Raw genomic sequence first — 27,147 nt, 5'->3', positions numbered from 1 at the left:
ACAAGCGTGAGCCGCTGCACCCGGCCCTACCGTCTCTACAGAAATAGATACAGACTTTTTTACTTCACTCTTCATTATCACCCATTCCCCATCTAGTAGCAATAATCCATTCTCTGGACAAACTACATGTTCACACTCTCTTGATAAATCAAGCCTAATATTTCTAAAGTTGCCATGTATAGCTTTTTTTTTTTTTTTTTTGAGATGGAGTTTTGCTCTTGTTGCCCAGGCTGGAGTGCAGTGGTGCGATCTCGGCTCACCACAACCTCCGCCTCCTGGGTTCAAGTGATTCTCCTACCTCAGCCTCCCAAGTAGCTGGGATTACAAGCGTGAGCCACCACGCCTGGCTAATTTTTTTTTTTTTTTTTTTTTTTAGAAGAGACAGTGTTTCACCATGTTGGCCAGGCTGGTCTTGAACTCCCAACCTCAGGTGATCCACCCGCCTCAGCCTCCCAAAGTGCTGGGAGTACAGGCGTGAGCCACTGCACCTGGCCCATCTATAGCTTTTTATCAGCATTCATCAGTTTATAACTTTCCTATCAAGCAAGTCCTTTAATTAGCCATTCCCTCAAAAGCTTCAAGAGCTAGTCTGCTGCTGCCTCCTACTGAATTCCTTGCTCCTTAACCCTTTCTGTGTATTTCCCATCCAGCCGACCATTTAGACCTAGACAGGATACCCCATTCTAAATCTTTATTCCACACCTGCTCTGCCAGTAGGCCCTTCCTTATGTAATATTTTCTTTCCTTTGCTTCCAGTCTCTTATTTCATACTCTCTTATGACGTTTGGCCCAGCAATGCTGTCTTACCTTCCTGTTGATGTGTGTCATTCCTTAGTGACCAACTCCTTTTCATCTGAGGAAAACTCTAATGTTGCTTTCCAGTACCATTCCTCCTTCCCTTTCTGACTTTGTCCTAGAGAAAAACCCTCCCACCATTTGTACAGCATTCCAAGAGACTCAACACGATTTTCCAGGTAGGTGTGTACTGCTTATTTTGGCAGTCACTGCCCAGCTTTCCTCGATGTCCTACACGCTATGCTGCACCCATTCCTTCTCAGTTCAGTCCAGACCTGCATAGACTGCTGCAATTAGCCTGTACAGATCCATCTCTTTTGCCCTCTTTCTAATCTTTTGCCCTAGTGACATACCCTTTTCTTTAATTATTATTCTAACAAAGCTTTCTGGAAATACCTCGTAAGTGTCTCTTACTTTGTCATGGTCTCCCCCAGGTGGTTGAGACCTGGCAGCTCCCTCCCACCTTTCCCACCCTGCCCTTTGCCATACTGCATGTTCTGTACCCTGGCCCAACTCACATGTCCCTCTCCTGTCTTAGCTGCCAGCATCCATCTTTTCTCTAATTCGCTGGGTTCTTTTCATACAAATCTCCTTAGTGGCTGACTCTCATTTTCAGTGAATCCTCACAAGACAAGCCTAATTTCAGAGAACAGTTTTAATGCAGATCTTCAGGGCATTCTTTCCTGATTCCCTTTGGTAATTTGCCTTGCTTTGTCTGTGTAACTCTCATATTTACATTATGGCAGTGCATTCAATATTTTCTTGCCATGGAAAGGCCCCCCCCCCTTTGCCTCCTCGCCCCACTTCTTCATCCTCTCTAGCAGCTTCGATAGATTACTGCCTGGACTTCCTTAGATCCCTGTAACCTCTCATTGTATCAATCAAACCATTTAAGTAAAAAAATTCCCACTAAGGTGTCAGGAACATTATCTCTACTAACACCATTCCTATTTACTTCGTTAATCTCTTTCTCTGTATCAGGTCCTTATATGTAAGTGTCTTCTGTCTTTACCTCCACATAAAACCCAGCCCCTGTGCCCAGTCTGTGATCTGCCTTCATACTTGATGTTGTCTCTTTGTCCTCATTTGCTGTAGCCTCTCTGCTTAATTGGAACCGCACTGGGTTGCTATAATCTACTGCTTAATGTCTCTCCTGACTCTTCATTCTAACTTGATCATGACCTTTTCCCCTACCATATCCTGTATCTCTTTCATGGTTTCAAAAAAATGCCTCACCTGACCTGTTCTGGCCTTGTGTTAACTTTCACTTCTTTCCCCTTCTCTCTGAAGAAAATCCTATCTTAATTAAACCACAGTCGTTCTTTCCTCAACTCCTAATGGCATTGAAATGGATTCTGCAGGCTTGATAGGTTCATTCTTTCCTATATGGGTCAACCCGCTGCCATCGTTTGTTTTCAGCATATTGTGTTGAATCCATCTGCTCTCTGAATTCAGACCCATTCTTCATAGTCCCCACCAGTGGCTTAAATTAGGCACATCTTATCTAGCTTATCTCTAACCTTTCAATCTCTTGACTGCCTCAGCTCACCAGAGCCTGTTGGAAAATCATTTGAAATACAAGGTATTTTACAATTTATTCCTAAACAAATTATCTTCTCAGCACCTAGGCATTAGCATGCCGCTTACTGTTCCCAGCTGCCCCGTGGACTTTCTGGCCTCTTTCGTACATCTTCCTCTGCTTGCCAAACCTCTTTTGCATCTTTTGAGAGCCAGTTAAACTATTGTATCGTTTCACATTTTTTGCAGTTTTCCCAGGCTGTTTGTTAATCCTGCACCCTCACATGGCACTCACTTAAAACTTAGAGGATCTATGGCATTGAGTTGTAAAGTCATAGATAGATCGCACACACACAGCCCACACACTTATTTAACTCCTAGACAGCTCCTAGAGACAGAGATCATGTCTCAGTCATCTTTTTATCCAAGTGTCTGGCACATAAGCTTATACCTTTACATGTAATATCAACATGTATTGACAGTCACTACATGTGTGGATGGATGAATGGATGGAATTTAAAGTCAAGACTGAGCAGATGAAAGTCTTATTACCCAATCTGTCATATAAGGTCTTCACATCTGAGCCTGTTCTTTCCTCTCCTTGCCTATCCCCCAAATAACTTTTTAACTCTCCCAATATCTAATATTTTTTGTACCTATAAGCTTTTTCCAGACCACAGACAAGATCCTAAATGCCTTTTCTTCATCCCTGCTTGCTAAATCCCCTCCTTCAAAAATTTCAGAAAATCCTGTCTTTACTTTATAAAGACTTCACTTTCCAAAAATGTACCCCCACCTCCATTTCTTATTACTTAACACCACTTGTGTGAAAACATACAACTGCCCACTTGCTTTTCCATTTAAGACACTGACTTCACCAATACTAGAAACTCATTACTGACCTACTCACTTTAGGCTGAAGGTTGACCAATAAAGCAAGTTCTCTCTGGTGATCTGTGGACCCGCCATCAGTCCACAATCTAAAGATGGTATTGAGATGCTGATGAGATTGGTCAATGTTAATCTGATGATCTGTATGCTTTTTACCATCAGTATTTTTTTTTTGGTCAGGTCCTACAGCAGTGGTTCTCAAAATATTTATTTTTCAACATTTAGGCCCCTTTGATAGGCATGGCAAAAAGCCCCCAAAAGTACCTCTCTGCTGCTTTCTTCATACCAATAGAGAAACAGTCTGCCCATGTTATCATTTCTGTACTGGTGTAACCCACAGTGTTGAATAGACTTTACATTCATGCTTTGTGAGACTGCCTTTCTGACCCGCTTGTAGGCTGCTTTTGAGAACCACTACCCTAGAAAACAGGGCATGTGTGTTTAACTGGAAAATGTGGAACACAGTGCTGAGTACAGATGGCACTTCCTAAGAAATGATGGAAACGTCTCGCTTGCACTCCCCACTGATGCAGGTTTGCCTTCCTTCTCCTCCAGTTGCAGGCACCTTTAGCTGCACCATGAAGTTTACAGTCCGGGACTGTGACCCTAACACTGGAGTTCCAGATGAGGATGGGTATGATGATGAGTATGTGGTGAGTCTTCCCAGCATAGAGACTTTCTTTGACACCTTCAAAACACTAAGTGACTTCTGCCTTGAGAGAACATTTTTCTAGGAGCATCTGACATAAACTTAAGGGATTTCTATTCTTCTGAAACAGATGACAACTTAGGAGGACCTGGACTAACCCTCTTCTGTAACTGGACAGCATCAGGCCAGAGAGAATTGAGATTTACCACTTCATCATTAAAACAAACTCACCCTTTTTTTCTTTATAATAGGGATAATTAAGAGATGAAAATAATGACATGATTTTCATTGAGATCAGTTTTGTTTAAAATGATTTGGGGAGGGGGGTTGGTTTTGTTTTTTGTTTTGTTTTTGCTTCAGCAGCTGTTAGTTTATAGCCAGATCATGGATTTAAAAACCTTCACAGAATGGAGGGAAAACTTTTTAAGAAATATCAACCTCTTAGTGAATGATCAGAGGGTACCGTGTGCCCAGAACTCAGTGGTCAAGTGTGGGTGCAACATGACTACTCTGTACCTCAGGGCTACAGATGTTGATCTGAGGCTCTTGCCAGATGTTCTGTTTTCTTGCTTTCCTTTGCTAAGGGCTACAACATTAGATTTATCCAGACTACAGAACTTAAACTATTTTGGTGGTAGAGTTTTCTCTAGGCTCCAGAGGACCATATTGATTAGTTCCTTTATCTTTGCCCTATAACAGAAAGGACTTTTCTTTACTGACTGCTTGCTTGTCACCCACTAGCTGGAAGATCTCGAAGTGACTGTGTCTGACCATATTCAGAAAGTACTGAAGCCTAACTTTGCTGCTGCTTGGGAAGAGGTGGGAGATACCTTTGAGAAAGAGGAAACCTTTGCCCTCAGTTCTACCAAAACCCTTGAAGGTGAGACCCATTTTGCTATCAGTATATCGCCTGATAACAGTATAACACCTAACAGGCATATTTGTTACTCCAGAAGAACTGCTTTAAAAAAAAAAAAAAACAACTTCATAAATCTCTTACTTAAAAGGCCAGCACCCTGTCTTCATCATCTAATTGATCAGCCATTTTCTAGTCCAGTAGTAGCCTCCCTCTGCACATCACCAACAACCCCTTTCACCAACAGCCCCTTCCACCCCAGCTCCCAGCATACACTGGTGCAGAGGGAGATCCCTGTGCTTTACTTTCCTAATACTATCTCATACATCATCTCAACACAGAGGCTGTCAACAATATCATCACATTTCTGGGCATGCAGCCATGTGAGAGGTCCGATAAAGTACCTGAGAACAAGAATTCCCATTCGCTCTATCTGGCAGGTAAGAAGATTCCATCAGATTTTCCTTCCATTTTCTTGCAAAGCTTAATAGGATGTAGAGGGGCATCTTATGCTTTGCTGTTGTGCCATCATCCCATTATATGAGTAACAATTTGATACCCAGTCAAAATGAATAACTTGTTTTGCATGCTATTCTTAGTTTTTCTTTTAAGATGTACATTTGGCCTAAAACAAATCTCTCCAACAGATACCAAGGCCACCACCAACATTCCTTTTGAGTACTCCAAGTTGGTATTTTTGAATACCTTCTATGTACCTGGTTTCATGGGAATATAAAAATATACATATTTGGAATTTATGCGTAGGATTCAATTTCCACAAGTCTCTGGAAAAGCTAAACTAATAAATAGAAAGGAGATGCAGGAACAGCATGATAAATTTCATTATCCAGTGCTTGTTTTCGGTTCTTAATATGGTTTTCCTCACTTTTTTCTCTCAGGTATATTCAGAGGTGGCTATGATTTATTGGTGAGGTCCAGGCTGGCCTTAGCCGATGGAGTGACCATGCAGGTGACTGTCAGAAGCAAAGAGAGAACACCTGTAGATGTTATCTTAGCTTCTGTTGGATAAATGCTTACTGGACAAGAGGAAACTGATGCACACTTCATGGTCAGTGGGCTTTTAGGCTAGTGGCATCAGTTTCCCAGAATCAGACTTTTGAAGATGAATGACTTTGGAGAAGCAAATTAAACATTTGGCCCTGAGCCAGCAGATCAAGCAAATGTCTATCTTTGCGCATGGGTTGTTTTTTTTTTCTTTTTATTCTACTTGGTCAGCTTTGGGACGATAGGTGCAGCTTCGGGTGATCTTGAAAATCAAATACTATCCTATACTGCAGCTGCTTAACTTCATTTTATTCTTTAATGTGTACCTGAAAGCTCCTGGCAATGCTGGAAAATTTTTATCCCAGAGGGGTGGGGTGGGGGGGGGGAGGGGGGGAAGCCAGAGTCCACTTTTGTCACAATTCATTTTTATTAATAGAAAATAAACACTTAATCCAGTTTCAAAGTTGTTATACTTGAAGTTGCTAATTTAAAAAAAAGTGAATTTTAAATAATCACTTAATAATCCTGCTTTGACTAAGACAATGAAATGTGGCTTTAAAAAAAAGAGTATTCAGCACCATTTGCTCATAGGTCTTTCAGAGTTTGTTCTTAAAGTTTTTGGAACTTTCCTGTCTGTAAAGTACAGGAATTACTGAGCTACATTGGAAAGCCTCTCTGGGACAGGCAGTGGGGAGTTAAGCAGTCATCATAAAGGAATCAGTGTACATTCAGCATGGTGACTTGGACTACACAACAATCCTTTCCCCTCTACAGTAGCTCAAGAGAGACATGCTTCTAACCACTGAGGTATGAGGAGTCTCAGACTGTTATTTGCTGTTAGAATTGGTCTTCCCAGCTAATAACAGTACATTTCTGGCACAGATGCTATTGGTCCTTAATGTCCTGTGATTTTAGGAAATAGTTTGGATTTAGTTCAATTTATTCAGAAATCAAACATGTTTAATTAGCTTCACTACTCTAGCAGAGTAAGGGTATGCTGGTTTAGTATCTTTATAAAATATATATAATGTATAGGTAAATCATAGTCTTAAATCATACCTAAAATACTATGTCATTTAAACCAATATCTATTTTAACAAAATGTTTATAACTAAAAACAGCTGATGAAACACTAAATCCAAAGGTATGACAAAGAGGACTCAGCTCTGTGTTGCTTAAAGAACTTTTAAAAGGCATGTGCCCATAACGTCATTCAAGGAGAGGGAAGGAGGCCCCCTTCTCCTCCTCCTTACTATAGAATTCCTGTTGGGGGTGGGCCAGAAATTAGCACTTCTAAATATTTCAGAGAAGTCCAAAGTGTTAAAAAAAGTCTTTTTGCAAAAGAACGTCTTTCTGCATCAGTGAATAGTAATGCTCATCAGAATTTCCTAATAGCACAAAAACAAAGCCAAGTCTATACATTTGATCAGATGTCAAAGTAATGGGAGGTGGACTATTATGTCAACCTTAGTCAGAGCTCCTGCTGGCTTCTTCCTATGCACTGTTCACCAATTTGAGTAAAGTGGACTTTGTGAGAGAATAATGTTTGATGGCCAGGACCTCTTTTGGGCATTTCTTCCTAAGTGGAATACACAACAGATAAGGGAGTAGGGGAGGTAATACAGGGAAGCTACTCTTTCCAGCTCAGAAGGAGTTGATGAAGCCCATATATGCATTCAAGAAGCCCATGGGATCCTCTAGCTGTGGATAGTGGCTAATGTGGTCATCCAGAATCGACACTGTGGACCGCGGCAGCGTTTTCCTAGTGGAAGAGAACAGCACGCAGGTGAACTTGAGGCTGGAGGGGGAGGGATGTAAGCCAGTGGGAAGCCCCAGTAAATGACCCTGTGGACACACCACACTGGAAGGAGCCACCAAAGAGCTTATTCACCTTCTACTCTGAAATTGTATCTTAAGCAGATAAACTTGCCAATTCCATTTATACAAACTAGTTTTTAAATGTTCATAATCCAACAAACAGCAGCTTGAAAATATAACACTTTTGCAACAATTGTCAAAGCAAGATGACTTTCAGCTCCTTAGAGAAGGATGAAGCATCAAACAAGTGGATCACACAGCAACTCACTGCCCAAGCAGAGATAACCAAGGATCTTCCCTTAATCCCAGGAGGAGATGAGAGGGGGTATTTTATTTAAAATTATATGCAAGCTGTTTACTACTAGCTTGTATCCAGTAGGCCACAGGAAGGTATGGAACATTCTTATGTGACATAATCAAGATTTCATATTCTGATACCTTCCAAATAAGTACCTAGAGAGAATAGCAACCAATGAGAAGGCACTTTTCCACAATGAGCTCTTCTCAATCTCTCCTTGCCATCTGCTCAGCCTAAATCAATGAATTGGCTTTACAATCAGACTAAAACAAACACTTTGTAGGATATATCCACTTTCAACCTTTGACTCACATGAGAGCTTTTTGTACACCAAGGAATATGTAGCAGTCATGACAGTAAAAACAGACTATGTATAAATCAAGAGAATGTATAACTGAATGTCTTGATACTACAATTATGTTAGAATAAGATTCCTCAACTCAATATTTTTATTGTTTCCTGGATGAACAGCCAGTGAGGTTAGAGACAATGGCTAGAGCCAATAGCCCTCAACAGGCAATTCTGTTTACCACTGTCAGGATGAGATACTAACGAAACATAGACCTCTCTCGGGGAGACTCACCTGTACAGCTCCAAAAACTCTGGATAGGGATTTACAGGATCCAATGGCCCATAGATAAAATGAACTAGAAAAGAGAAAAGGAATGAAATACTTAACAGCTCTCACATCTGTCCTACTCCCACCCTAAAATTAACTCCTCTCCAAAAAAAAATGTTTTCTTCTTCCTTTTTTTATTATAATAGGCAAGGTCTCTCTCTGTTGCTCAGGCTGGAGTGCAGTGGTGCAGTCATAGCTCATTGTAACCTCAAACTCGTTGGCCCAAGTGATCCTCCCACCTCAGTGTCCTCAGTAGCTGAGACTACATACAGGTGTGCAACACCACACTTGGCTAACTTTTAAATTTATCTGTAGAGAAAAATTGTTCTCACTGTGTTGCCCAGAGTGGTGCCAAACTCCTGGGCTCAAGCAGTCCTCCCGCCTCAGCCTCCCAAAGAGCTAGGATTACAGACGTGAGCCTCCTCACCCAGCCGAAGAAAATATTTTCTATAAATAATTTTTTGTGTGATAGAAAACCTAGCTTGTTTTATTAGGTAACCTCTAAAGAACTGCTAGGCACGCACCAGTTCATTCATTGGACACATCTCCTCCTACAGACAACCATTTGGTCCCTCATCCAGCTCTCCTGCACCCTGGACCAAATGGAATATGCCCAACTTTCAACATTCTCTAAGTCCAGGATACTATCATTCTTTAAGGCTCTCTTCAGTTATAACAGACCCTTGACATTTGAAATCAACCAATAATTTCCTGAGCACTATCACTATGTGTGAAACACTGTAATTTTTTTTTTAATCTGTAAGAATGAAAAGACAAATAAGCACAAACCACCTATAGCCTCTTGATTAGTAATCCAAACAGCCTTCCATCCGAGCAATTCAGCATGTAATGTGGCAGTCACTGACAATGCACACCACAGAAATCAGTAATACCGACTACCTTTACAGTAATGTCTCAGCTTTTTATATACTTCACTCTACACACACATCACTGTTCCAGATGTCATGAGTACAGTCGCCAGTAAAATAAAGGATACCCAGATAAATTTGAATTTCAGATGAAAAATGATTTTTTTTGGTGTAAGTAGGTCCCAAATATTGTACAACATATACTTAAATACTAAAAAAGCATTTGTTGTTCATCTAAAATTCAAATTTAACTGGATATCTTATATTTTTATTTGCTAAATCTGGTAACCCTAATTGTATAAAGGAGTTGCAATTATTTTAACCCTATAGTCCTTCAGTTTCCTATCAATAATATAAAAATACTCACTGGGGATAGTTACAGAGGCAAGAGCTCCCACCCAGCGCCTTCTGAACTTCTTCCTCTGATTGATGTACTGTAAGAGACTGTAGGACAGGTAAGTCAGCATGCGCAGAACAAGAAACCTTTACTGTTACAGGGATTCAAGGGCATAACAACAGCCACAAGGAACACAAGATACAATTTCTTAATCCAGAAGCAGTTTAGCATTCCTGGAAATCTCCCACTTAATCTATCCATCTCTGTTAACCTCTAGAGTTAACCACCATGTAGCTCTAGTAGTGATTATGCCTACTATCAATATAAGAATTAGTGGTTTTGTGTATTTATTAAGCAGGGAATGAGATCTAGAAAGGCTGATAGTTGGTTTGGATTTTATGTAACTAAAAAGCCCAGGTCTAAGGTTCCAATTTAGGCTCCACCACTACCTACCTCTCTGACTCAAATATATAACACAGATATTTCAACTCGGTTTCCTCATTTGTTGGTTTGTTTTTTAAAAGACAGGGTCTCCCTATGTTACCCAGGCTGGAGTGCAGTGGCTATTCACAGGTGCAATCATAGCTCACTACAGCTATAACTCCTGACCTCAAGAGATCCTCCCACCTCAGCCTCCCAAGTAGCTGGGAGTATAGGCATGTGCCAAAGGACCTGACTAGCCTCCCCATTTTTAAAATAAGAGGATTGTAACACATGATCTTCTGTGTTAACATCTTCTACTTTTTTTTTTCTTTTTTTTTTTTTGAGACGGAGCCTCACTCTGTGCCCAGGCTGAAGTGCAGTGGCATGATCTCAGTTCACTGCAACCTCCGCTTCCTGGGCTCAAGCAATTCTTGTGCCTCAGCCTCCTGAGTAGCTGGAATTACAGACGTGTGCCACCACACCTGGCTAATTTTTGTATTTTTAGTAGACACGGGGTTTCATGATGTTGGCCAGGCTGGTCTCGAACTCCTGACCTCATGTGATCCGTCCGCCTTGGCCTCCCAAAGTGCTCAAATTACAGGCGTGAGCCACTGTGGCCAGCCAACATCTACTTCAAAATTCTAAGTGTAGATGTTGATGAGCACAAAGCTTCATCTGACCACAGATAAAATGGAGAGGATTCCTCTTTCTCCAGTGTAAGACACCACTGCCACATTTTAGAACTCAAACTCATGTATTCTTCTCATTCTGCCTGGCAACTCCAGGACAGTTATTTTTGTGAACCTCAAATATCTCATCTTAGAAATAGTATTTACTTTTTGGAAAGGAAAATATAATTTTAAAAGACAGTCTTAATTGTTCTTCAGTTTTTTAATACTAAAATGAAATGTTCAGGGATCCCGTTGGGGGTTAGGAGAGGGTGGGAGGATTGGCTCCCTCTAACACACAATTCCCAGCAAAGCCATCAGTAAAAACACTGGAACCTACACTGAGCCAGGTGGCTAGAAGACAGAGCCTTATCCCAAGTAGTTACAGCTATCACCACCTCTGGGTCCCTTGTGAAAGTGTCTACATTCTCATTTGAACCAAGGCATGGGAATTCTTTGTACAAGACAGAGAAAGAGAAGTCTGCCTTCTTACTCCCCGTTGCTGCAGAAAGACAGGCAAAAGGAAGAGCCTTGTACCTTGAGGGAGGCACTAGGCTACTTTCACGACCATGATTCAATACTTTGAAGCATTTAATACTAACAAGGAGTCCAGTTTCACTCTGTTTTCTATTTCTTTCTTCATATAGACCATGACTTTTTGGTTTGCCCCATAGGTTATCATCAGCCTTCCTGTGATAGGGAATAAACCAGCAAGGAACAGAACAAGCAATCCCCACTCTCCACAAAAACACTTCTCTGGAAACCAAAGCAAAGGGTAATTTCTTACCTGTCAATGACTAAGTTCCCGTCATTGTTGCGGATCCCTGCCCACATGTCCCACAGCTCACTCTCAGAGGGCCGAGTATACGGCCCAAAGACTGGGGTGAGACTGAAAGAGTCCAAAACACAGGAAGGTAAGTGTGAGGAGAACTCAGAATGTTCAATATGGCTGGAACCTCAGAGGCCATGCAGTCTGGGCCATGCAGTCTGACCCATAAGTGATTTATGAATTCCTTCTACTTCCCTGGCAAGCGGCCAACACCTTTGCTGTAAAATATCAAGCCTTAGGATTTGGCCCAGAACTGTAATGGCAGCAACTTTTCACAACATTGCTCTAGGCCACAATCTTTGACAGTGACACTTACCCTCGGGAGAATACAAAGAAGTTCATCAGTCGTGTGAGGATAGGTGACAGCACACCTCCATCTTTGAGTAGCTGGAGGGGAATAAGTGGAAGTAAAGCTCAAGAACCCAGAGGAAGATCCTCACCAGGGCAAAAGGTTTTATACTAGGAACTAAATCTTTAGCCAGATCTCCTGCTACTGAATGGTTTGGTACTTGGCATTTTGTTTTGCCTACCCGCATTCTTCTCTCAAAGAAGACAAATCTATTTCTAATTCCATCTAAGATTACTTTTCTACAATTCACTAAATCCCTAAAACTTTAACTCTGATATATTCAAGTTTAGAGTAGGATCCTAATTTGTTCAAACATCAAGCTTGTGAACACAGATCTTTCCATAGCTGTTATTTCTCCAAATATTTGTTGATCTCTTATCTTAGGATTGGTTTTGGGTTTATGTAGGGGCCACTGCCTCTGCTTTAGTTGCCTAAGAAGGGAAAAAGTAACTTCATTAATATAAATTCACAAGGAAGAGGATTTCACTACTGCCGATTACAGGAGCTATGGCCCTTAAAAGGTCCCAGCATTATTTACGTCAGTACAAATCCTAAAACTAAAGTCTATCAGTGAAGTACCAACCTTTTGGAGAAGGAGTGGACGGTGAGTCTCAGGAAAGATACCTGTAGAAGAGACTTATCTTAGTCATTTACCTACAGCTTTAATTTTTTTTCTTTTTTTAGAGAGACGGGATCTCACTGGGTTGCCCAGCTGGTCTCGAGCTCAAGCAGTCCTCCCACCTCAGCCTCCCAAAGTGCTGGGATTACAGGTGCAAGCCACCTCGCCCAGCCTACCTACATTTAGGTCAAAGGCAAGCCCATTATCAGAAACTACCCACCCTATTCACCATCACCTCTGCAACCTTTACTACCAAAACAGAATTACAAATAACAATTTAAAACTGTCATCTAATTACTTCTCCAGGAATTCTGTGTTTAACTGGTCACAATAAATCCCACTGGAATTACTTTTCCCATCTTAAAGATAGTGAAACAGGGAGAAAATATATGGTCATCCAAAATGCTGATAACCAGGCTCTGACTCCCCTTAGCATTTCCCCCTATCACTCAGAACACAAGGGTTAATGATTTGGGCTGCAAGAATAAAACAAGAAGTTTTTAAATAAGTATAGGTCCTTTAAAAAAACCTAGAGTTTTTCCTTTTCCCTTTCTCTTCAGAGTCAGTGGAAGAAAGCCATGAGCATAAGTGATAAAGGGAGAGACGGATTTCTCTCCCAGTCTGCTCTTAAGGCATTCAGGAGACATTTGGGTATTCATGAACTTGCAAGCTGGCTGCCCAGAAAGTCTAATCAGGGGTTCGGTATTTTCTAACTGAAACTTGGCACTGCCATCAGTTAGGAGTTGGGGAATCTCATACAATTAAGTCCTCACTTAACATCAGGATAGGTTCTTGGAAACTTCGGCTTTAAGCAGAATGAGGTACAGCAGGTCCTTGAATAACATCCTTTCTTTAAAACATTGATGAGAAAAAAAATTGGTTCCATTATAACGTTTCATTTAAAGTCACAGTTTCCAAGAACCCATTGATGACATTAAGTAAGGATTTTCTACACTAACATCATAGTAGTATAGAAACACTTGTGGCTTTTTTCTGTATCTTCAGTCCTATACTCTCATAACCTATTGCAGTTGTTTCAGATATGGCAAACAGTCTTTACACTCCTCATTCCTTCTGATGTAGCTGTTACTAGGTCCTCCACTAGAACTTGCTATCTAATGCATTGAAAAAGCACATATGACTATAATGCAGCTTTTTATTGACTATGTAAGTAAAGTCACTATCCTTTGTAATGCTGTTTGTTTCTTTATTTAAAAACATTCAGAAAAAGGGTCCATAAATCTTGTCAGACCACCAAAGGAGTTGATGGCACAGAAGAGGTAGAGATCCCATAGTTTAATTATGTCTACTTGAAACATTATCAGATTACCATTTAGGTGCCGCTGTATCTAAAGATGGCCCTTCTACACTACACCCACTTTCTACCTACCGCCAAGGCAATTACCTCCATTTGACAGACAGAGACTCTTTATGGTAAGCCGACCAGATCGATTCTGCTTGTACCTAGAAGGGAGATGAGGGAACACACATGTAGCTGAGCAGACTTAAACCAGTGCACCGCTGAAGACAACTCCCAAGAGAGAAAAAGGATACAAAGAGTCCAGAAACAATGTACTCTCCTAGCATCATAAGCTGAAGTCTGAAGCTCCACTGACCTGTAGAGAAGCTCCTGAGCAACAATATCTCCATAGTCATGAGAAAGAAGGTTGATCCTGCGGTTCTGGAGCCCCAGATGCCGCAAAAGCGCTTCCACGATGCTGGCCTGCTCAAATATGGAATAGTGATGTGGTCTCTGAGGAAAGGAAAGCCCACATACACAGGATGAAGTCATGAGGACAGCTCTCTGCCAGCCTGACCCTCACAGTCTGCGTCTGCCCCCACACCCCATCACCAGCCCCAGATAGGTGCCGCTTACCGGTTTGTCACTGAAGCCAAAGCCTAAGAAATCAAGGGCAATCACCCGATGAAACCTCAAGGTCAGACCTTCCCAAATCTACAAGAAAGAAAGGATGATTTGGGCTTTCTGCTCCTGCCCCTCCCTTTCACCAGACCTACAGTAGCACAGGCGCTTCAGCCCTATCTTGGCTTAACAGACTTCCATAAAGAGAAAATGCCATGAAACTACCACAGGTCCCACAGATGATCCTCTTGGAAAATGCTTTATTCCTGGTGATTAATCCCTGTTGAGGGAGGGTAACTTGGCAGTGATCCCTTCCAGAGTGCCAAGGAGTTTATTATTCCCTTCAGTAAATAAGGAACAGTTCAACATTTAATATTTTTTTAAAAGCAATTCAAATGTGCAAGAGCCTTCTAGTGCTGACAACAAAATCCTTGAGGTCATTTTAATTTTTATTAAAAAAAATTTTTTTTTTGATGCAGACTCTCGCTCTGTCACCCAGGCCGAAGTGCAGTGGTGCAATCTCGGCTCACTGCAACCTCTGCCTCCCGGGTTCAAGTGATTCTCCTGCCTCAGCCTCCCAAGTAGCTGGGATTACAGGCTTGTGCCACTATGCCTGGCTAATTTTTATACTTTTAGTAGAGATGGGGTTTTGCCATGTTGGCCTGGCTGGTCTCAAACTCCTGACCTCAGGTCATCCTCCCACCTCAGCCTCCCAAAGTGCTAGGATTTGAGCCACCGCGCCTGGCCGAGGTTTTTTAAGACATAGTAGGATGTAGAAGTCTGACTTCATTACCTTGTACCAATCGTAGCTGGATGTTGGAAAACCGTGTAAAAGCACAACTATCTCTGGACTTCCAACCACACCCACAGAGTCTAGGAAGAAGGAAAGTACAATCAATTATGCCAAATCCCTATAAAAATAACCTCGAAGATGTTAAAATCTAAGTAATCTGATACAAAGGACAAGAAACTGTGACCAAATTGACATTAAAATGACACAATTATTTTTAAAATGTAAGCTTAACTGCGTTAGGTGAGAACAGGCCTTTTCTCCTTTTAATCTGTATATTAAAACACTGTAAAAATCATGCTATGTGAAAATACTTGAAGGCACCTTGTTTACTTTCACCTCGGTGTTTTTAAAAAGCATCTCCCCATTTCTCCTTTTGTTCTGTAATACGCAAATTTTTTCACAGCGAAAAGTAAATTTTCACAGTTAAAAGCATATGATCACAACACATAAACTACAAATTCTTTGTACTTTACCATGAATGGCCTCACAGAAATTCTCTAAGATATAGCAACTATTCCCAAGGAACACCTTTAGCTTATGCTGTTTGCTCAGCACTTTTTATTCAGCAGGAGACCCAATCTAACATCAAAAACATAATAAACTATTACAAAATCCTGTCAGCTATATAAAGGGCTTAATCAACATAAACATGAACTTTTTTAATGCATATGACAATATGGAAGCATTCAGCATCATCGAAATTAGGTAAATATTTAGACAATATTAACCTTGCTAATAGTATTGGATTAAAACTGGTATATTCATGTACTGCCAGTGACATGAAAATTTGGTAATAAGGTTTTCAAAAATAATTTAGAAGCAGTTAAAAATTGTATATACTTTAGCCTAAGAGTTTTGTTCTTGAGAATCTGTGCAAATAAAATCATTCCATTTATACAAGTAATATAGTTTGAAAATGTAAGGAAAAAATAAACTGTACGGACATGAAGCTTTTCCTTCAACAATAGTTTTTTAAAACAGTAAAACTGGAAATAACCCAAGCCAACATAATAAAAATTGTATACTTACTTAATTGAATATAGCAAATGAGAGGAGGTCAGGAGCAATAATGAAAAACGGTTTATGACAAACATTTTTCGTTATTGCTCTTGACCCCCGCTCAAAATAAATCATTTCCAATCTGTTTCTCAGTTTCTTCACCTATAAAATGAGGTTAATGGCACCTATCTCCAAATGCTGTTGTGAAGATTAAACAATGAAGGCTGAAAACATAACTCAGTGCCTGGCATATGGTAATTACTTGATAAGTAGTGGTCATAATAATCACTAGCAAATTAATTTATATAATGGTATTAAGACTTAAATCACAGTTACACTACAAATAATCTACAGAAAAAGATAAAATGAAATCAGGGATGGTAAGGAGAGAGAACCAATGGTGGTTACATCTATTAATATTTTACATATTACCTGACACTAAGGTTGCTCAAAAAAAAAAAAAAAAACTAATATTGGAATATATATCAAGCTACAAAGAAAACTTATACTAAAAGGTAAGGTCTGCAGGTTGGAATCTCAGTCCCAACCCCCATTCTCCCAGCAGTTTTCTGCACTTCTCTGTAAGCACACTACACAGAAAAAGAGAGAGAGATACTCTTCTCCATCATTAAGGGGCAACAAGAGACCAATAGCCACAAAATAAATACCTCAGCTGGGACTTATGTGACCGATACACGCAGGTGTTCCAATAGTCCACTTCTTACCTTGGTAGAAGATACGCAGTCCCTTGTAAGTGAAAAACTTGCCTGAAGACTTCCATGAGTGAAGCGCAGGGGAGAGCTGAGGGGGTGGGATGTGCAGGTACGCAGCAAGCAGGGGAACGGCCAGCAGCCCCACCTGGACCCACCACTCCCTCATCCTGTAGGAAAAGCAGAGACCCACTGTAAGCAGTCAGGTAACATTGTCCACTCATCTACAAACCAAAACCTGGTAAGATGGGGTGGGAGATTGCTGTTACTATGCAATGATTACATTGCCCTTCACATAGGCACAAAGCTGACCGAGACTATAATCAAACCTCTGTCTGCCATAGCACTCGCCATATTTGTTCATCATTCTAATCTTAAGGACAAAAAATACATTATTTCAACATATAATCTTCTGCCTCTGCTCCCTGACTTTAACCCCTTAGCCCCTACCCTTGTGGTCTTCCCAATACCTGCTGAAGAGGACTTCATATAAATAAAAGGGACATGACTTAAATGCTGGACACTCTTTCATTGACTTTTATCAAGGCTTCCCAGGAAAAAAATAACTTCTTTCTTATTTACTCCAAAAGCTCTACCATCTACCCACTAGCCCCCACCAGTAAAATGTTCAAAAAATATATATGTGCTATATCTCAGGTTTTAAAGAGTGTGTGTGTGTAGTAACTTATCACATGTCCTCAAGCAGAGAGCTGCTCCTGATTTTCAGCCCTCCTGCCTAAATGAAGCCCCATTTAGTACTCCTTTCTGGATTTGGGCTGAGAAACTGCTCAGGGTAAACAGTCTGTGAAAGTAAGATAGCTGCACTGTGTATTCCAACATAAGCAGCTTTGTCATGACCCTGAATATCTAATCTCTTGAGAGGTCAAGGCGGTAGATTACATTTCTGCTTTTCTTAGCAGACTCTTTAAGTTTCCATTTAATTTCCTAAGACGCTCCCCCACCCCCAGATAAGGCATAACTCATACCCAGCGTGTAAGAATTGATTTTGTCTTTGGAAAAAGAGCACTGGTTGGTACACCCAACCCTCCCATGCCCAGGACTTCAAAGGCACAAGTCAGTTTATCCACATTGACAAGGAGTGCCAAACAGGAATTATCAACAGTTCTGTCTCAAGTCTATGACTTCTGATGGTCAACAGATCAAGAATTGTCAGTAGAATGGAAGTTCTCTCAAAACAGCCAGAATGGAAAAAATACCCTCCAAAACTAAAATTAGAGTTGTCATAGAGCTGAAATAAATTAATTGCTAAAGCCCTGGGGGAAATGGCTTTCCGTCTGTACACACATTCTTCCCTATTGCCTGTAATCTACCTACCCGTTCACTAACTTCAACTTACGAGATACTTTTTCCCCCCAAATCCCCGATACTTTTTGCTAAACTCTAAAAACAAGCCTGTGGTTTTACAGTGGTAAAATAACCATGTTTCTTAAAGAATGTCAGCTCCCCAGGCTATTTTTTAGGCATTACTAGGGCAGTCATTTCCTTTTTTCTCCAAAGTACCTGTCCATAAGACGGAGAGAACCATTTGGTCCTACTTCTCAAGATAATACTAGAAATGGTTCAAAAAAGTGCCAGAACATGATGGTTATATCACAGCTTTCACCCCACAACAATAGCAGGCTATATCCCAATATCCTTGAAAGGTCAGATGACAAAAAGCATTAGGTTTTGACGATTATTTGCCCAGCCCTATCTGTCCTGTACTTTAATGTATACATTTTCATGTGCGGATTTCATTACTCCCTTCCCCCAGTGCTTCTCATCGCATTCATCCACCGGGTTCCCTGAATCTCTGCAGTGACTCAGCAGAGAGCCCCGGGAGGGGCGGCCAGAGCGGCAAATGGGGATGCTTCCCCGCCGGTGCTTAGGAAAGTGGGGGTTAAAAAACGAGGCGATCGACCAACATACTCCACTCCTGGACACCCCCCTCCACACCCTCCTCCTCTTACTCCAAGAAAGCAAAGAGGCAACCTCTCAGGGGGCCGTTTTTTTGTCTTATTACCTCAGTAAAAATGCCCCCATGACCTTTTAGGATTTTTAGAAGTGAAGCAACCTAGCAGTCAGTAGGCAAAATGGGTTAAGCAAACATTTTTTGGCCAAAATCCCAACTATTTGATGAGCCATGAGCGGACACAATAAGCAAACTCCAGTAACAAACTTTCCAGAAATTTCTGAGCCTTGATTTCTTCATCTTGTAAACAGAAAAACACACTCCCGTAAAAATACCACCCAACCTGCCGCCCACCTGATGGCGTCGCCGCGAGACGAACCACTTTGAAAACCCGCGAAACCAAGGTGAACAATCCCTGCGCAACATGAGTTTGGTCACATCGCCGTTCTCACTCGCGCTTGTTACTGAAATCTGAAAAATACTTAAGGCGGCTGACGAGCACTGCGAGTTCTAGTCACTCTGCGGTGACTCCCGCCACCGTGATATCTGGGTCTTGAAATCCTAAGCTGCACCACGGCGATCTCGGCACTGCGATTATCCTGTTCTTGAAATCCTAAGGTGCGCCACGGAGATACCGGGGTTCTAAAAATTCTAAATCGCACCAGGGCGATGCTGGGGTCTATCCTTTAAGTCGCACCACGGCAATGGAGGGGTCTAAAAATCCTACATTGCACCAGGGTTTTGCCGGGATCTATAAATCCTAAATCGCGCCACGGCAACGGCGGAGTCTAAAAATCCTGAATCGCACCAGAGGGAAGCCGGAGTCTAAATATCCTAAATCAAACCAGGGCGATGCTGGGGTTTAGAAATCCTAAATCATGCTGCAGCAATGGCTGAGTATAAAAATCCTAAATCGCGCCAGGGTGATGCCAGGATCTAAAAATCCCAATTCGCATCAGGGTGAGACCAGGGTCATTATGGATCCTAAGTCATATCAAGATGACGCTGGGGTCCAGAAGTCCTAAATCTCACCAAGGCGATCCCGGGGTCTAGAAATCCTAACCCAAGGAGGTCCCGCGTTCTGAACATTCCATTGCGGGCAGGAGTGACACCCCTCCTCAAGTACGCAGAGCGGGCGCGGAATGCGTGCCGCCTGTCGGTAGAGTGTTCGCCCAGAGGCAGCCCCAGCTCGGACACGGGCACACAGTCCTCGGCTCGCCCGCGCCCTAGTCCCAGGGCGGCCAGCCACACCCCCTCGTTCCCACCGCACACCCACCTGCGGAGGCGATCTCGGCGCACCATGGCCGCGTTATCCCATGCCGCCCGCCGCAGCGTTGCAGAGCACCGGGCGCCGCGGAGCCCGCAGCCGTGCAGGGCCGGCCGCCAGCGGGGGCGCAGCCCGCAGCCCACAGCCCGCTCAGGGCGGCGCCGCGCCGGGCAGCTACAGCCACTCCGGCGTGCGCTGCGGCACTGCGCTTGCGAGGCGCAGCTGCCGCAGAGGAGGTGCCGGGGTGTGCTGGTTGCCGCGGCAGCGCAGAGCGAGTGGGCACCGACTTTTAGAGCCCACCCGCGCCCCGCCCCTAGCCCGCCCATCGCCGCAGAACCCCTACCGCCTGCTCCCCTGCTCGCCGCAGAGCCCCTCCCAGCCGCTCTACCACCGCCATGGCCACAGAGATGGGGTGCTCCTCTAACAGTGGCTCCTTTAGGGGGCACCTTCAGGGGTGTCGAGCCCCCTCCCCAAGACCCCGCTGCTCCTTCGTGAACCGCCAACCCTGAGCCCGAGATTCTGCTGCAGAAACCCTCCCCGAGTTAGGCCATGGGCAAAAACAGCAGAGCCCTGAGTGCCCCAACTCTTTCCTTAGACCACCACAAACCCCACAGGCCGCCCACAAACCCCACAGGCTGCCCACAAGCCCCACAGGAGGATGGCCGCTCAAACTAAGGGGCAGCAGGGCTCTGGGGTGCCGTCCGTGGCGCCTGCTCCCATCCCTCGTTTGAAGCGTGGGTACTGAACCGTGAGAGGTGGCGAGCCACGAGGGCCCTATGCGCCCTCAGCTTAACTACCGGTAACCACCAAGGGCACGAGCAAGCGGCTAGGGAGCAACAAGCTCTGTTGGACCCACCACCAAGCTAGTAAACAGATTCATGGGATGGCCACTATGGCCAAAGTTGCACAAAGTCCGGTTTCTCCCACTCCAGCCACCGCCACTGCGCGGGACAGGTTTCCTTTACAGCAGCGCGACGTGGTCAGCATGCCAGACGCCTGGCCACAGCAGCGCCCTCGCGGCCCCACTCTCTGCATGCGCCGGTCCGCGCTGCCCAGAACAGTGGGCACAATTAGGAGAGCAAAGCCCCCTTTATTTACGTAAGAGAGAATCACAATGCAAGGGCCCAGAAGCACAAGAAAGAGGGAGGAATTTTTCTAATCCATAATCCTTTAAAAGGCATCCCTTACGCCTTTGAAAAGTGTAGAGTATCACGAAGTGTCTGTGTTCATTTTCTGACCGTAAACTGAAATACTGGTGAACAAACGTGGGGTGCGAGCGGGTGAGCGGGGCGGCCGGCCGGTGCCCGCTGCATCCAGAGGGGGCGCTGCAGGACTCCCTTCGGTTGCGCACGGCCCAGGCCCTCCGCGGCTCTGCAACTCTGCACCCCGAAAGGTTCGGCGCTGGACCGCGGGGCATCCAACCCGGGACCGGGGGCGACCCACGGACACTGAGGAAACTACCGCCTATGAGCCTATCATCAGAACCTGTGGCACAACACAGGTACACTTCTGCAGGGGTCTGGTTGCCCCCAGTAAAAGCACTCATGAAACAAATGCTGATTTAGCACCTACAGGGCGCTGAGAACCGGGGGTGCGAAATAAATGAGAAATAGCCGCGACCCGAGAGCAAGACATGGGCCATCTGGAGGGGAAGACAGACAAGAACTGCCACTTTTTAAAATTTTCCTTTTAATTTCCTAGCAACGTTTGTGGCAGTTGACCCACTCCTCCCTAACGTGTAAGGCCCTCAGAGGCCGAGCCCAAGTATTATTCACCTTTTGTATCCCCAGAGCCCGCCACGGTGCCGGCCACAAAGCTGGCCCCTAATAAATACTGCTTGAATGAGTACAAGAATTTGAGGGCGCACAGGGGAGGAAGTAATTAAGGGGAGGGGGAAGGGTGGTCTTGAATGATGAATAGACATTTACCAAAGAGACAAAGAACATTCCAGCCGGAGGGGACGGCTTTCGCAAAGCACCGGAGGCTCAGGGCCGCGTGTTTGGGGAAAACGGGAAGTCCTTTTAGCCGGCAAAAAATTAGGCTAGCAAGAGAATTTCATCGTAGGGAATTAGGAATTTGTTCTAGAGAAAATGAGAAGCCACAGATGGATTTAAACTCTTTATGGCCTTAATTGGTTACTTAACAAAATTTAAATTAGTCTCTTTACAAGTCAAAGATTACCTATTTTAACTACCACTACCTTTTAAAGACTGAATTACTCTGCAAAATCTAAATCGGTTCTTCCAAAAAGGTAAAGACTTTCCTATTTTAATAATAACAATAACAAAAGCCTTTGTATTATATATTTTTCATATTTATTGTTCATGGAAACTTTGAGTCCTACAAACAATTCCACACTTTCATTCTCACCAGGCCAGAAACACCAGCATCCAAGATGAAGGCAATTTTCTGTTTATGGACTGAGTGCCCCATAAAGGACCTTATTCTGAAGGCCATGGAATATGTCTACCCACATGGATCAAGTGGGCAGACTGGAGGAGGAACAGTTTAAAGGCCCTGGGGGAAGCGGGGGGCGCCACGGAGAGCTCCTGAAGACAACAGGAATTCCAAGTCTGGCACTCGGGAAAAATCCTCCCTTCAGACATTATTGATGTCTGGCCGAGTAGTTAGGAAAAACTTCCTTGAAGGAGGGATTGAGGTTGAGATGGGCATGGAACCCAGGTCTTAGGCAGAGAAAGCATATTCCTGTTTGGAAGAACCCTGAATACAGAAGTCAGCTCAAAGATATCAGCTTGGCCCAACCAGGAATTCGCTGTGGGAAGTCTAAGAGAGAAAATGCTGGCCATAATCCCCCAGGAGCCAAAGAGTTAACAAATCTTCTAAATGTGCCTGATTTACTTCCAGAAAGGAGCTTCCTCCGCAGGGGGAGAATTTGACCCAAGGTATAAAACACTCGGAGCCCTGAGAAAACACACAGCCACACATAAATTCAAAGTCGACTCTGGCTTGCTCGAAGTTGCACCCTTTCAGTTCCTCTGGACAGATGCTATCCTGGACTGTGCAGGATATCTCATGCAGTAGTACTCCCTCACCCAGTGGCTTATCACACATTCTTGTCACATTCCAAGTCTAACACAGTTCCGCCTCATGATAAGACCTCAGATTTGTGCAAAAATTCATGTAGAAAGCTCTGCATTTATTATCTCGCTGATTCACAACAGTGGTATGGGATCAGCAGAGATGGTACCACAGATTCAAGAACCATATTTTTCTAACCCCAGTTTGAGATCCATAATATGACAAGTGCAGGATATTTATGGAGACAGCAAGACACAACCAGGACTGCCACTTTCAAAAGCCATCATTGTAGATTCAAATCAACTAAAACACTTCATAATGGGAGAAACTTGGTTGAACAGCAGCACATGTTAACGAACGGGTTTTGGTTGAGAAACTTACTGAATCAGTAAGACAGGACCCTAAAAAAGGCTACTGTGACTGCAGACTGAGGGGAAGTACCAAAAATAAGCTAATCCTACTCTATTCTGCTGGTTAGATCTCACAGACAGCATTTTATTCTGTTCTACATAGCAGATAGATACTGAAACAGAGACAAATAGGAATGTATTCAGAGAAGATCAACTAAATGAACTGCAAACTGAAGGTGTAACAGCTCTCGTATTTTAAGCTCCTACCATGAGCATGGATCTTCACCCAACATATCCCTGATCCTCACAGTAGCCTGGCTAGATGAGTATTTTCACTCACAGATTTCAGAGAGAGATACGGCAGCTCGGAACGCTAAGTGTTAGGATGTGAAGGGGCTGGGAACTGAACGCAGATGTGCCTGGCTCCAAAGTTGGCCTTCTTTCCACTACTCCACACTGCCTCCCTGTTTGAAATAGCTGGGCATGTTTAGTTTGAAGAAAAGAAGCCTTGTGGAGTAAGTAGAAGAAGGAAATGTGTTAGCAGTCCTCAAATATTTGTGGAAGCAGCATTAGACATTTTATTCTGTATGGCTCCAATGAGTGCAAATTGTAGAGAAACAGATGTCGATTCAACATAAAGAATTTTCCAACAGTAGGGGCTGTCTAGAGGGATTGGATGGCTCAGCCATTTTGGGATGGGACAAATTCTCTGTTCACTGGGGGCTGGGTAACCCTGTGGCAGGTATGCAAGCTCTGCATGTAAGACTGAATGAATGACCTGCAAGGTCTTTTCCCATCTGATGTAAAATAAGGCTCTAAGACGAACTGGAATTTGGCCAGGGTGATCCTCTACTGACGGGACAAATCCACAACTCAGTCTTCCCTAGTTATGTCCCTCAGCCCAGAACCCTTAGTACAACATGCTGCTTCGTACTGAGGGCAAAGCAAATTGAAGACATTATCATCAATAAAATCACATCGACCTCGCTCTCAACCAAATTAACCAATGTGGCCGGGCGCAGTGGCTCACGCCTGTAATCCCAGCACTTTGAGAGGCTGAAGCAGGCGGATCACTTCAGGTCAAGAGTTCGAGACCAGCCTGGCCAACATGGTGAAACCCCGTCTCTACCAAAAATACAAAAATTAGCTATGTGTAGTGGTGTGTGCCTGTAGTCCCAGCTCCTCGGAAGGCTAAGGCAGGAGAATAGCTTGAGCCCTGGAGGCGGAAGTTGCAGTGAGATGAGATGGCGCCACTGCACTCCAGCCTGGGCAACAGAGCGAGACTTCATCTCAAAAACAAAACAAAACAACAACAAATTAACCAATATATCCCTGAAGCGACTGGTGTGTTCCTCTTCAGGCCCATTTTTGAGTAAAAGTGTTTGGCTGTAAAAAGCTCAAAAGATGAGTGGTAGACGAGGGAAGCAGTGGAACTGAATAATCTCTTACCCAAATAAGATGACCCTAAATGACAGACGGTTGTTTCTCCAGGTGACAGTATTAGTGGGCACCCCTAAACTATCTTCACACACTCTCTGCATTACTCCACACATCCCATTATCCCACAGCTGGTACTTCTTCACCAGGTACTCCTGCCCCACTATCCCGCACCTAGAGGACATTTTATCCACTCAAACAGATAAATAGGCTGAAGGATTCTAATTAAGTAACAGAATCTTGCATTTTTATAGCTCTTTACCCTTTCACATATATCATCTCATTTGTCGCTCACCACAGTCCCCTGAGGAAAACAGCTACTTTCTTTCAGACAGGCAATTTCCTAGCTGCCTGGGGAGGAAAGGGCTTCAGCACAAGCACAGTCGCTCTTTCTCGTTTTTGTTTTTTTTTTTCCTTTTACTACTTTACCACATTAGATTATGCCTCCAGCCAGAATGAGTCAACCAGGAGCAGGTGCTTCCGTTTTCCTCGATTGCTCTCCTCACCTCACACCTTCTTCAGCTGTCCCCCTCCCTGAACCAGGCCCCCAGCCGCGCCACCACTGCCGCTCTCCGCCCTGGTGACCCCAGCGCCTGGACCGGCACCTGCAGCTCCGACCCCGAACAGCCGCGCCCTCTACCACTCGGTCACACCCGTGTGCCTGCGACCTTTCCTACCTCCAAGGCTGGCTGTCCCACAAGTAGGAAGGCGCAGCCTCCCAAGAAATCGAGTCCCCACGCCCAGGAGGGCGGGTGGAGCCAGCTAACGGAATGACTAAACGCTGTCGCGGGGGTCAAGCCTCGGCAAGGGTTGTGTGACTTTTGTGTTCTCTACGACCCCGAGGTGCTGGGAGACGACGACCGAGGCTCTCGCCCACGTGGCCCTCTTCTGGACCCGCGGCGGCGCACCTCGTGCGGGGACCCACGCGCCCCGGGAGCCCTTCCCTCGCCAGCACAGCCTCACGCCTCCTGGGCCACGCGCACTTACCTGCCCCCAGGACTGGTGTGGCCCACGCACACGAGCCACACCCCCAAGGAGGGCTAGTCCCACTCCTGGAGCGGGCTGCGAGGGTGCACGTGGAGGCTCCACTCCTTCCCCGCCCGCCTCTTACCTGATTCAGGTAAGACCTGGGCTACAGGACTCCATGTTTGGGAGAACCGGTTGCGCATGCGCTTCCTGAGGCCAGAGGTTCTCGGCCTTCACCCTGTTCCCAAGGAGGACCCGGCCACGAATACGCGGCTCGGGGCTAGAGCGTCGCCAGGTCCGCGCACAAGCCCATCGCCCCCGAGCCCAGCATGTGCTGCCGCCTTCTCCCTGCCGGGCGTCAGCGCCACCTATTGCAAAGGGTATGAAATGGCAGGCCGTGGCTTCGACAATAGCCTCCGGCATTGGATAGAGAATAAAATTGTATTCGGCCTGATCTGAGTACTTTTACATAATAAAAGTGAAGGCCAAAGAAGTGACATTTTGATAGTTATTAGCTACCTAGAGATCTTTGGCGAGCCTTCCGTATTTCAGCCATTCCCCTAATTTCGCAATTACCCTAAAGATGGTCTCCATCGCCAGCCCTCCCTCTACCCCGTGCTCTAGATCCTTATATTTGCCTGCTTTCTGCTGTTCACATGGCGAACACAGACATCACATACTCAACAAGGGCTAGGTGAAATTCACTACCCTTTCTCTACCTCCTCTTTCCCACACTACAAACTGACCCCTGTCCTAAGAACTGATGCTTCCTTTTCTAGTCTGTATCTTGGTTAATGCACTTCCATCCACCCCTGCCTCCCACACACTGTCACCAACCGCTGTGGAACAGAGGAATGAGGCCAAGGGGTCGGGTACCCTTGGATACAGATCCCAACAAGTTCCCTCCTCCCCATCCTTTTCATCTTACCTCCCAAGGGTCTCTTGAATTCATCTTGCTCCCCTCCATTCCTAATGCCATTTGCCCTTGTTCGGGGCATTATTTCTCACCTGGACTACTGCCTCCTAATTGGCTTCCAAGTCTCCACCATCACACCTTTCTGGTCCATCATTCACAAACCTGCCAAAGTGATTTTTCTAAAATGCAAATCTGATCACATCTCTCTTCTAAAACTCTTTACCGATACCCTATTGCTGGTGCTAAATTCAAGCTCTTTAGCTCTGCATGCAAAACACTTCAAAATCTGGTCCTTGCCTTGACTTCCTCTAGAATCTTCTATCTTACCACCTCCATCTTACCCACCCCCACCAA

At 44.2% G+C, this 27,147-nt stretch overlaps 2 protein-coding genes across 4 annotated transcripts in view; one reads left to right on the top strand and one right to left on the bottom strand.

The window, feature by feature from the left end:
• COPG2 (COPI coat complex subunit gamma 2) overlaps positions 1–6,177 on the top strand; it is a 164,177-nt gene extending 158,000 nt beyond the window's left edge. For both annotated transcript variants that reach the window (XM_054497299.2, XM_054497300.2), the window contains exons 21-24: positions 3,760–3,857; positions 4,595–4,733; positions 5,051–5,149; positions 5,609–6,177. In XM_054497299.2, the coding sequence (XP_054353274.1) occupies positions 3,760–3,857; positions 4,595–4,733; positions 5,051–5,149; positions 5,609–5,739 (467 nt within the window). In that variant the 3' untranslated portion in view covers positions 5,740–6,177. The remainder of the gene's footprint in view (positions 1–3,759; positions 3,858–4,594; positions 4,734–5,050; positions 5,150–5,608) is intronic.
• On the bottom strand, positions 6,123–26,157 carry MEST (mesoderm specific transcript). 2 transcript variants are annotated; one of them, XM_054497312.2, is made up of 12 exons: positions 26,023–26,157; positions 16,922–17,076; positions 15,198–15,277; positions 14,420–14,497; positions 14,160–14,296; positions 13,949–14,007; positions 12,508–12,548; positions 11,892–11,962; positions 11,534–11,635; positions 9,686–9,762; positions 8,414–8,477; positions 6,123–7,476 (listed from the first exon to the last, which is right to left on the bottom strand). In XM_054497312.2, the coding sequence occupies exons 2-12, from the start codon at positions 17,073–17,075 to the stop codon at positions 7,359–7,361; spliced, it is 981 nt and encodes a 326-aa protein (XP_054353287.1). In that variant the 5' UTR covers position 17,076; positions 26,023–26,157; the 3' UTR covers positions 6,123–7,358. The 2 variants fall into 2 exon arrangements, with proteins under 2 accessions (XP_054353287.1, XP_054353286.1); XM_054497311.2 differs by lacking the exon at positions 26,023–26,157 and adding an exon at positions 20,095–20,360.
• Positions 26,158–27,147: the final 990 nt, after the last annotated feature.

The sequence above is a fragment of the Pongo pygmaeus genome, chromosome 6, assembly GCF_028885625.2.
Source record: "Pongo pygmaeus isolate AG05252 chromosome 6, NHGRI_mPonPyg2-v2.0_pri, whole genome shotgun sequence".
Classification (NCBI taxonomy): Eukaryota; Metazoa; Chordata; class Mammalia; order Primates; family Hominidae; genus Pongo; species Pongo pygmaeus.
The sequence above is the reverse complement of the archived record's forward strand: the minus strand, read 5'-3'. Positions and strand labels throughout refer to the sequence as shown.